General features: G+C 45.9%; 1 protein-coding gene across 1 annotated transcript in view; it reads left to right on the top strand.

Moving 5' to 3' along the window:
- Positions 1-1,084: 1,084 nt before the first annotated feature.
- Positions 1,085-11,646, top strand: part of NIPAL4 (NIPA like domain containing 4) — a 28,694-nt gene continuing 18,132 nt past the window's right edge. The window contains 3 exon segments of the mRNA XM_023218755.2: positions 1,085-1,271; positions 8,597-8,677; positions 10,427-10,587. Of these exon segments, the coding sequence (XP_023074523.2) occupies positions 1,085-1,271; positions 8,597-8,677; positions 10,427-10,587 (429 nt within the window).

Below are 11,646 nucleotides of genomic sequence, written 5' to 3'. Positions count from 1 at the left end.
GATTTGGCTGGGTGCCGTGGCTCATGCCTGCAATCGCAGCGCTTTGGGAGGCTGAGGTGGGCATATCACTTGAGGCCAGGAGTTGGAGACCAGCCTGGCCAACATGACAAAACACGTCTCTACGAAAAACGCAAAAATTATCCGGGCGTGGTGGCACGTGCCTATAAACCCAGCTCGTAGGGAGGTTGAAGCAGAAGAATCACTTGAACCTGGGAGGCAGAGGTTGCGGTGAGCCAAGATTGCGCCACTGCACTCCAGCCTGGGCCACAGAGGGAAACTGTGTCTCAATAAATAAATAAATAAATAAAAAAGTCTTGCCGAATTTCTTTTGGTCATTCTGAGAGCTGGAAATGTTCCGTATCTTATATGAATGGTAGTTACAAGGGTGTATGCATACATGAAAACCCACTGTCTTCACACTTAACATTTGTGCAGTATTCTCTGTGAAGTTCTGCCTTAATAAAAAATGTACATTCAAAAATATAGGATGTTTTCCCCTCTTTGGCCAAAAGTCAAGGGTTATTGACCTGTATCCTTCTGAAATTCAGTGCAAAAGTGGTGTGTGCCTCTTTCTGGGCAAGTGTTGACCCCTTTTGTCGGATTCTTAAAGGAATTTGGAGCTCCTAAAAAGTTAAAAATTACCAATGAAGGCCTTACCTAAAGTAAAGACCACTTACTCCTGGTTCTGTTGGGGTTTGACTGAAGGTCAGACTGCTCTGTCAGAACAGGATTTCCAGAAATGCAGGCCTTGAGATAGGTAGGCACCAACGTATTTAATGGGCTGGCTACATAACAAACAGCTACATTTTTCTTTGGGGAGCAATATGCAGATAATTATCACCATTTAAGCTTCAGTGCATCTGTTTAAAAAGGTGTGGCTTTTTATTGGCCCAGCGCCTTTGTGTGCTGCCAATCCCGAGGTGGGCGGCTGTGTCCACACCCTGGTGGGCGGAGCTCTTCCCAGCCCTGCAGGCCTTTGCCCATCAGGACATTTGGCCTCGCACTGGCTGGGCGGAGGTCCTTGGTAGTAGAGGGGCAACTTAATCCTCTGCCTCACCTGACAAGCCTGAAGAAAGCTTAATCCATGCTCTGGATTCCTCTGGGGTCCCTTATCCAGGCCTGGCCCGCAAACCAGAATTTCCAGTGTGACTGTGTTGGCAAAGAGTTAATGAGCAGCCGAGGAGGATGTGGCTGTCGCTGCTGTAGACTTGCCCAAGAGGGCAGGACAAAAGAACGCCAGGTCCTTAGTCTCTCTGCTTGGAACGAGGCAGGTGGGTAGGGCGCATCTCAGGAAGTGGAGGCCAGACATGAGATTGGAGGCCTCAAGGGAAGGGAATCCGGAAACTGAAAGCCTAACCCCATATATCGAGTTTATATGGACAGATACCAGCCCCTGTGCTACATAAATGTTTTACATAAAAAAATGGGCTCTGAAGCCAGGCTCAGCCAATTTGTAGCTGTGCGGTCCCCGGCAAGCTGCATATCTTCTCTCTGTGTTAGGATCCTCCTCCATAATATTCATAACGGTAGTACTACCCCCCAATATCCAGTTTAACTTCTAAGCCGGCCCCTGCCTAGCCCTCCGATTCTTTTTAAAGATTGAAATATAATCCACTTACCGTGAAATTTATCCTTTTAAAGTGTACAATTCAGTGGTTTTTAGTATCTTCACAAAGTTGTGCAACAATTTCCACTAATTCCAGAACATTTTTTTATTTCACTTTATTTTGAGACGGAGTATCCCACTGTCACCCAGGCTGGAGTGCAATGGTGTGATCTCAGTTCACTGCCACCTCTGCCTCCCGGGTTCAAGCGATTCCCCTGCCTCAGCCTCCCAAGTAGCTGGGATTACAGGCACCTGCCACCATGCCTGGTTAATTTTTTGTATTTTTAGTACAGACGGGGTTTCACTATGTTGGCCAGGCTGGTCTTGAACTCCTGACCTCGTGATCCGCCCGCCTCGGCCTCCCAAAGTGCTGGGATTACAGGCTTGAGCCACCACGTCCAGCCCAGAACAGTTTTATCATTCCAAAACCAAGGGTGCCCCCTAGCAGTCACTCTCCATTCTCCACTCCCCTCAGTCCCTGGGGTCATTCATTTACTTTTTGCCTTTGTTGATTTTCCTTTTCTGGAGATTTCATAGAAATGAAATCATATACGTGGCCTTCTGTGTCTGGTGTCTTCCATTTAGCATAGTGCTTTCAAGGCTCATACATGTTGTCTCCCATGTGCATCTCGGTACTTCATTGCTTTCTGTGGCTGCCGTGGTATGGATATGCCACATTTTGTTTATTCCTTCATCAGTTAATAGATTTTTGGGATGTTCCCATTTTTTGGCTCTTATGAATAATGCTGCTATGAACCAACAATCAGGTACAAGTTTTTGTGTGGACATAGGTTTTCATTCGTTTAAGTGTATAGTCGGGTTGGATAATTTTATCTTATACTATTCTCCCCTTCTGCATCATAACGACCTTCTTTCCGTCCCTCAAGCAAACCAAGCTTACTCCCACCTCAGGGCCTTTGGCCTAGCTGTCCCTTCTGTCTGGAAGGCTATTCCCCCAGATTGCTGCATACAGTTCACTCCTTATCAGTCAGATCTCAGTTTAAATATCGGGGCCTCAGTGAGTCCTTCCCAGACCATTTTATTCATTCTCTCACCCTTACCCTATTTTATTTTCTCTATATACATTATTACACTCTGATCTGTTTTTTTATTTCTTTACTTGTGTCACATCTACCGCTTCTATTAATAGAACTGAGCTCCACAAGAGCAGGTATCTTGTCTATTATGACATTAGCTATACCTGGCTGCTAGAACAGCGCATGGCATGTAGTAAGCATGTATTAAACATTAGCTGTTATTCATACCTCACAGCACACTTAGAAAGTAGGTACCATTATTATGCACGTGTTACAAATGAAGAAACTGAGACTCAAAGGAATTAAGTGACTTGGCCAAAATTATGCAAGTGGGAAGTGTCACAGCCTGGGTTTGGTGCCAGGACTGTCTGGCTCAAAAGCTGGTACTCCTTGTACGATGCTGTACTGCTTATTTCAGCTCTTTCTCGCAGACCCATCTAGCCTCACAAATTGTCAATTCCAACAAGGATTCCTCTGGGCTTAGGAGACAGGGAGAAGAAACAGAAATGTGGATACTGTCTGATCTGGTAGCACCAAGAGGCCTGGCCCTGGAGCTGGTGGGGGAGGGAGGATAGGAGCTCTCACCTCCTGAGAGCTTTGACTGGACAACAGGCCTCCCCAGAGCTGCAAGCCAAGGCCTAGTCTCCCTCCAGCAAGGCCCTGTGAGCCCCAGCAGGTAGCAGGCGCTCTCAAACAGCAGGCCTCCAGTACCATGTATATTCAGGTGGACTTCCTTTTATGCAAAACTCCAGCAGGCATACTGATAACTAACTTCATGCGTGGTGCTGTTCTAAATACTTTTCATGTATTAACTCACTGGTTCCCCAAATTAGCATCATGAGGTATGTATCATATTACCTCATGTAACTGATGAGGAGACTGAGGCCCAGGATGGTTAAGCAAACTGCTCAAGGTCACAAGGCTAAAGAATGGTGGAGGCAAGATACAAACTCAGGTTTATCTGACTTGAGGTTCCTTCTTTTACTTGCCACTCTACCCTGCATCTCGGCAATGGATTTGAGAATAAGTCTTCATTTACAAAAGTATTTACCACTGGATAGCTATGTAACTTAAGCTCTAAACCCAAAGCTTTCTGGCCCTTCATTGCCTTATGTGCATAAATGGACAAGAATCAGCTTCTCCTCCATGTGGGTTCTTTAGAAAAAGATGCTAATATGTATTATGGCGGGGGGCAGGGTTAAGCTAAATTAGGTGGAACTCTTTGCAGCAGGATTTATCAGTGCCTTTAATATGCTAATGTACAATGGGCCTCTTCAAGAGAGGGGTTGAGGACGTAGCATTTCTCAAACTTTATTGAACACAGAACAATATGGAATAGTATTCCATGGAACATAGAATGGTAAACAGTCATTTTAAAAGCTTGTTTGGGCTAGGCACAGTGGTTAATGCCTGTAATCTCAGCACTTTGGGAGGCTGAGACAGGAAGATCCCTTGTGCCCGGGAGTTCAACACTAGCCTGGGCAACATAGCAAGACCCTGTCTCTTCAAAAAATTAATTTAAAAAAAAATTAGCCAGGTGTAGGGGCACTCGCCTGTAGTCCCAGCTACTTGGGAGGCTGAGGCAGAAGGATCACTTGAACCCAGGAGTTAGAGGCTGTAGTGAGCTACGACTGCCCCACTGTACTCCAGCCTGGGCAATATAGCAAGACCCAGCCTAAATATTAAAATAAAAATAGCTTGTTTGCAGGAAAAAAGTCATTTTTCCTGAGATCAGACAGAATTCTTTGGCCTATTTTCACCTGCTAGGAAAAGAGGAACTTATAAACAGTCATCCACTCCTTCAAGTCTGCAGGGGACTTTTGGTTAGCATGGAGATAAGGAAAGGGAACTCATTTGCTGAGCACCTACTATATACCAGCTCTGTGAGTATGGCTTAGATTGTTTTCCATGATTCTCAAAACAGCCCTTTGAAGCAGGCTTTATTTGAAGAAGGTGGGATAATGTTGCAGCTGAAAATATAGGCTTCGGAGTCTGATAAACATGAGTTTGCATCTTAGCTATGTTACTTGATAGCTATTGCTGTGTGAACCTGGGCAAGCCGCTAAACTGTTCTATGCTTCGGTTTTCTCCTTGGCAAAATGGATAATACAATGTCTACCTAATATGGTTATCATGAGGCTTTGCAGATATAATGCACGAGAGGCACTTACTTAGCATCTGCAAATAGTAAGTATACAGTAAGAAGTCACTTCATTATTATCATTATCCTCATCATTATTCGTGTTTTACAGATCATACAGCAGAGACCCAGAAAGGGTAAGTAACTTGCCTAATGCCACACAGCTATTGTGTGTGGCTGAATTGAGATCCATACAGAACCCCAAACCTGCTCTTTCTCTCCAGGATCCCTGAAGGAGGCTAAGCCTATTTTATTTGAACTTGCAAATAAAACCTCTCTTCCTCTCCACACCTTATATCACATGCCACTCGGAAGTGACTGGGAATTTCCCCTTAGAACGCAGACCCTACCACCCATGCATAAGCGTTCAGACCCACTTGGTAACAGCATGCCCATGACCCAAGGCCCTGACAAATAGGCCTGGAGAGCTGAGAAGGTCCTGAGCCTATGCGCATCCCTTTATGAGCCCCTCTATACAGGGAGCATCCATGGCCAGTGCACATGTTGTATGTCGACCTGGGATCTTCCAAGTCCTAGCATACGTGGGGATGCCTCCATGGCTGTCACAGGGAAGAGGCAGCAGGGAGACAACATGGAGGCCGGGGGGGCAAGGTTCTAGGTTCTGGGCCTGAGTCAGTGAAAGCAGTTGCTCTTGAAAGAAGTTTGTATGTTGTCCTTCCATGTAATTTTCTATTTGAAAAGGAGGCTTGCTGTCTACCCCCATACCACCACCAAAAAAAAAAAAAAAAAGTTTTAAACACCACTGATCTAGATCTTCATTTCCACTGTGTGTATTGGGAAGACAGGCCCAGGTGGGAAGGAACTGCTGCAGGTCCCAGTGTGTTAGTGACAGAATAGAGAGTGGACCTGACATCTCCTGTCTCTTTTTATACCAGCCTGTCAAATAGCAGAGTCGGAGATGGTTGTTTTTGTTTTGTTTTGAGTTTTTTTTTTTTTTTGAGACGGAGTCTCGCTCTGTCACCCAGTCTGGAGTGCAATGGCGCGATCTCCACTCAATGCAAGCTCTGCCTCCCAGGTTCATGCCATTCTCCTGCGTCAGCCTCCCAAGTAGCTGGGACGACAGGTGCCTGCCCCCAGGCCCAGCTAATCTTTTCTATTTTTAGTAGAGACGGAGTTTCACCATGTTAGCCAGGATGGTCTTGATCTCCTGACCTCGTGATCCACCCACCCCGGCCTCACAAAGTGCTGGGATTACAGGCGTGAGCCACCATGCCCGGCCATTTTGTTTGTTTGTTTGTTTGTTTTTAACTGAAAGGGAAAACAGAACCTAAGTTTGTTGTTCATGTTCAAGTTGACTTTAGAATCAGTCTTCCCTCTGGCCACACTCAAAGCTCACTGTGTTCCAATCCTCCCTGTTCCCGTATACCAAATGCTGTGGGTCCACACAGGCCCAGGGGATGAGCGTAACTACAGTCCTCCTCAATCCTCCACCAGGTTTCTGCCCTCACTGTTGCCAGGGGGAAGCAAACGGTAGGGAACAAGGAAGACAGAGTGGCAGGTGCTTTGAGAACCTGCTTGAATCCCAGCTTAACTACTTTTTCTCCATGGGAACTTGAGCAAGTCACTTTACCTCACACAGTCTCACTGTATCAGCTGTAAACTTTGGGTAACTTTATGAAGTTACCATGAAGGTATCCTAACATGGGGTGGCTGTAAGGCTCAGAGGCAATACACATAAAGAACCTGCAACACGGAAGTTGGGCAACAAGTAATAGTTCATATCAATATTATTGTTTTAACTATAGCTGGTTTTCGACAAGATCTGAAGTTCTTATACATACTTTAAGTGCATTAGGCTCTCTGCACACCCACATCAAGGCCAAGCAATGCTGCACTTCCACATACATGCATCGGCCTGAGCCCTGCCCTCTGCAGTAATTTGACAGTCTTCCATCTGTAGGCAGATGTTCTGATGGGAGAATTCCACAGATGCAGTTGGATCAGCCTAAGAAGAAACTGGCTCTAGAATTAGTCTGCTGGGTTTCATTACGGCTCCACTATTTAATAGAAAACAAGTTTCTCAACCTCCCTGAGCCTCAGTTTTGTCATCTCTAAAATGGGAATAATAGCAGTCCCTAATTCCCAGGCTTGTTTTGAGGATTAAATGGGATAATATCCGTGAAAACCTCAGTGCCTTGACTCATCTTTAAAAAGTAGCTAAAAACTATTAACTCATGACTTGTCCTAAAGTCTGTCCTTTCTTAGAAAGAAAGAAAGCAAAGAAACAGGCCGAGTGCAGTGGCTCACGCCTGTAATCCTAGCACTCTGGGAGGCCGAGGCAGGTGGATCACTTGAGGTCAGGAATTTGAGACCAGCCTGGCCAACATGGTGTAACCCTGTCTCTACTAAAAGTATAAAAATTAGCTGGGCATGGTGGCACACACCTGTAATCCCAACTACTCTGGAGGCTGAGGTGAGAGAATTGCTTGAGCCTGGGGATGGGAGGTTACAGTGAGCTGAGATCATGCCACTGCACTCCAGCCTGGGTGATAGAGTGAGACCCTGTCTCAAAAAAAAAAAAAAAAAAAAAAAGAAAGAAAGAAAGAAAGAAAGAAAGAAAGAAAGAAAGAAAGAAAGAAAGAAAGAAAGAAGGAAAGAAGGAAAGAAGGAAAGAAGGAAAGAAAGAAAGAAAGGAAGAAAGGAAGGAAGGAAGGAAGGAAGGAAGGAAGGAAGGAAGGAAGGAAGGAGGAAGCAGAGAGAGAGATAAAAGTGCTGGGTTTGGATTCCAGTGACTTTGAGTCAAGTACTGATTCTGCCACAAATTAACTGAGTGACGTTGGACATGACCTTGCCCCTCTCTGTATCTCAGTTTCCCCACAATTTCAAACCAGCAGGGTTGGGTTAGGTGAGCTGCTTCAACTCTGACTCTGGAGAAGGGCTGATGAGAAGGTTATATAGCTGCCCGCTGTTGAGTCTGGATGGCCCTAGTCTTCCCATACAGAGGAGGATCAGGAAGGGGACTAATCCTCAAACCAGTGGCCTCGTCAAACCAGTACCTTAGTTAAGGGAACTGCTGTGGGAATGCACAATCCCAGCTTGAAATTCTCTGTCACTGTGTGTGACCTTATGAAAGTCACTTCACCTCTCTGAGCCTCAGTTCCTTCGTCTGTAAGATGGGATTTAAAGTGGTGCCAGAGTAAAGAATTGTAAGAGCACATGAGGTAATGTCTGCTAAGTGCTTAGCACACAGAACTCGGTAGAATGTTGTGTTAGTAATCATTATTGATGCCAGTGGACCCCATCGTTGGGCATGGTCCTCTTCTTAGAAGCAGAGCAAGTACATGTGTCCATTCCAAGCCTTATTTCTGATGTCAGCAAAGCTGTTTATGAGGACAGCAGCCATCCCAGGGACACACCTGAAAAGGGGTGGGCCAGCCTCTGCATGCTGACCATCCAGATTCCATGACTCCCCATCAGCCTGAAGGAGGTGATAACCATCTGTCTTTCCCCACCCTGCCCAGAAGACCAGCTCGGCAGGGCTGGGAAGGACTTCAGACTATATCTTGCGCAGTCCTCTTACCCAGGTAGGATGTAAGGAGAAGAGGTGGCCTATCCAGGTCTCACTAGACCTAGGACTGCACGGCAGTATGTGTAGTATTGAAAGGAGTATTTGGGTTTGATGCTTAGTTTCTCAACTTGCAGGCTGAGAGTCCTCACAGGACTTCAGTTTCCTCATCTGGACAAAAGGCTTAATAACAGAGTCTCTTACCAGGGTTGTTGCAAAGATTAAATGAAGGTTAAACATGATGTGGGCCATAGACGTAATGTCTGTCCTCTCTCTTCCTGCTGTAGTGCCCTTTGACCGTAGCACACTGGAAAGACGGAACACACTGATTTTTGGATTTTCTTTCCGTTGTGAAGCTATATGGAGACGTAGACTTGGTCTGGGGTGCTATTGTGCTGAACTCTTATAACCTTGATAGGGAAGGTACCAGGTTCACGAGGCTGAGGAAGGGACCCAGAGCCAGCAAATGAGAGTTGGGGTTTGATTGGCAGCTTACGTACGGGGAAGCAAGTCCAGTGGTGGCGAGCTGGACGGGAAAACCCGCCCACTGACAAGAGGCTAGGACGGATAAGGACACAACATCATCCTTACCTACAGAAAAGGTCCACTGGTGACAGGCTGGACACGATATCCTCCTTACCTACAGTCCAGCCACAGTGGGCTGGACAAGATAACCCAGGGGTGAAGGGCTGGCAGGAAAACCACAACCACTTGCAAACTGCATGCAGTTTATATTCCATCTTCACTTAACACCCTCCCCTTAATGATGTCCACCTAGCAACCTTCATCCACCTCAAAAGTCAGGGCTTCAATCTTCTGTACAGCCCATATTCCATGGGACAGACTGGGGACTCAGATGTTCCTCACAGACAAGGAACAAGTCTCCAGGTTGGCCACTCCCGGATTCCCGAGCTTGGAACACACATTCAGGTGTGTCGGTCATACAAGGTCATTGTAAGCATATGCTTAAGTTATTGCCACCAGGTGCATTTACCCTACAGGTGCCAGTCTGAAAAACTGATTGGGGCCCTGACTGCCTCTCTGTTGCTCTGTGACCCTCCGCTGGTCACTTTCCCTCTCTGGCACTCAGTTTCTTCTTTTTTTTTTGAGACAGAGTCTTGCACTTTCACCTGGGCTGGGGTGCAAAGGTGCGATCTTGGCTCTCTGTAACCTCCGCTTCCCGAGTTTATGCGATTCTCTTGCCTCAGCCTCCCAAGTAACTGGGATTACAGGCACACACCACCACACCCGGCTAATTTTTTGTATTTTCAGTAGAGACAGGGTTTCACTATGTTGGCCAGACTGGTCTCGAACTCCTGACCTCATGATCTGCCCACCTCAGCCTCCCAAAGTGTCGGAATTAAAGGCGTGAGCCAACACGTCTGTCCAGTTTCTTCTATTAACAGCACTGCCCAATAGAAACTTAACATGAGCCACATATGTAATTTTAAATAGTTTAGTAGCCACTTTATAAAGAGTGAAAAGAATAAGAAAAATAATTTAATAATGTTTTTACTTAGCCCAATAATCCAAAATATTATCATTTCAACATGTAATCAATATTTAAAAATCATTAATGAGATTTTCCTTTTTTCTTCTTACTAAGTTTTTGAATTCTGAGTGGTTCTCAATCCAGCGTGATTTTGGCAATTGTCTGGGGGTGTTTGGGGCTGTCAAAACTGGGGTGAGCGTCGGGGTGCAGGGGTGTATGCATTGCTGGCATCTGGAGGGTAAAGGCCAGGGGTGCTGCTAAACATTCTGCGAGCACAGGACAGCCCCCGCCACAAAGAACAATCTGGTCCAAAATGCTAAGCGAGCCTGTTTTCTACTTACAGCACATCACGATTCAGATTAGTGGCTAATCAAGTTCTTAAAAGCCACATGCAGCTGGTAGCTACCATATTGGATGGCACGGCTCTATAACCTAAAATGTCTGAACATGCACTTGGAAAAGCAAGTTTTTAAAAACTTGGGTTTTGGTGAATTTGTTTTCCTACTCATGCCAGAATAACTGACCCAAACAGCTGTGGCTGGGTCACCAGTCGCTGGCTGGCTAAGGGCAGAACCCATCTGTCCCTATCTGGTTAGACCCTTCTTAAGCCACTCGCCCTCCCCAGCGAGACTGAGCCTGGAACAGACAGTGAACCCTGTTGTTCTTTTCTGGGGAGACAATGCTGCAGGCCCTGCTACCTGCCTGACAGGGCCATTGTGGCTGGAGGAGAAAAGGGCTTTGTCAGGACAGCAGCCGAGGAGCCTGCAATTCAATGGGGCCCTTTATGTCTGTATTGGTGAGATGCTCTGATGCCAGCCCTATTGAGGCCCAGCCCCCTTCTAGAACAGATGGGGAGCCTGAGGCCCAGTGAGGGTGTGGAAGTCCCTGCAGTGGATCCTGGCCTCCTTCACTTCGTGCCACTGCCCTAAAACATGAGATTCCCCTGACTCTGAAAAGGCCCGTCTCGAAACACAGGATAAGCTCAATATTGCGCTTAACACCTGACGAGGAAGCCCCTGCCCTGACCGTAAAATTTAGAGGTTCCACAAATCACAAACAAACACAAAAATAAATGTATTAAAGAACATATATGTGCATCTGTCTTTCAGGATCTGGGCTCAGTTCTGGCGACTACAATCCGAAACATCCTCTCTTGTGATTTAAAAAGTCAGGCCACCAAGAGACGCCACTATTTAAAGTGTTCTCAACATACACACATGTACGCGCACACACGCACAATATAACTAAGCGAGGTGATCGATGTATTAATTAGCTTAATTGCCGTATCATTTCATGACATACACCTATATCAAATCATTACATTGTGCATCTTAAATACATATATTTTTCATTTGTCAGTCATACTTCAATAAAGCAAGGAAGAAAAAAGATAGGATAGGACCAGAGGGAAAAACTCCACATGTCTCACCTTATGTCCTTGGAACAAAAGCAATCAAGTGTGAATGCAGTGAGGGTTTGAGGGCTGTACCATGCCGGGTTCAGTGCTGACTGTTTTATAGCACAAGGAGGAGCTGAACAGCAGAAATGCTTGGGGAAGAGAAAGAGAAGTTGAATTCTCTTGTCACATTCTCCCTTGCAGGTAGCATGGATGCATATATTTTTTCATCATGAAGTATCACTTCCGAATAGGGCCAGTCATCCAGTGTCTTGCTGCTCTCTGTTCAAATTCATACAGTCTTGGATGTGTTCACCTCTACTTGAACGGTGGTACCACACACCTCCAAAGTTACAGGCAGGCCTGGGCGCACTCATCCGCAGACTTAGATATATTCGTTGGCAACGGCTATGACTTCCGTTAACTAAAGCAAAGAAAATCAAGCTTTT

Source organism: Piliocolobus tephrosceles, chromosome 4 (genome assembly GCF_002776525.5).
Source record: "Piliocolobus tephrosceles isolate RC106 chromosome 4, ASM277652v3, whole genome shotgun sequence".
NCBI classification, from domain to species: domain Eukaryota; kingdom Metazoa; phylum Chordata; class Mammalia; order Primates; family Cercopithecidae; genus Piliocolobus; species Piliocolobus tephrosceles.
The sequence above is the reverse complement of the archived record's forward strand: the minus strand, read 5'-3'. Positions and strand labels throughout refer to the sequence as shown.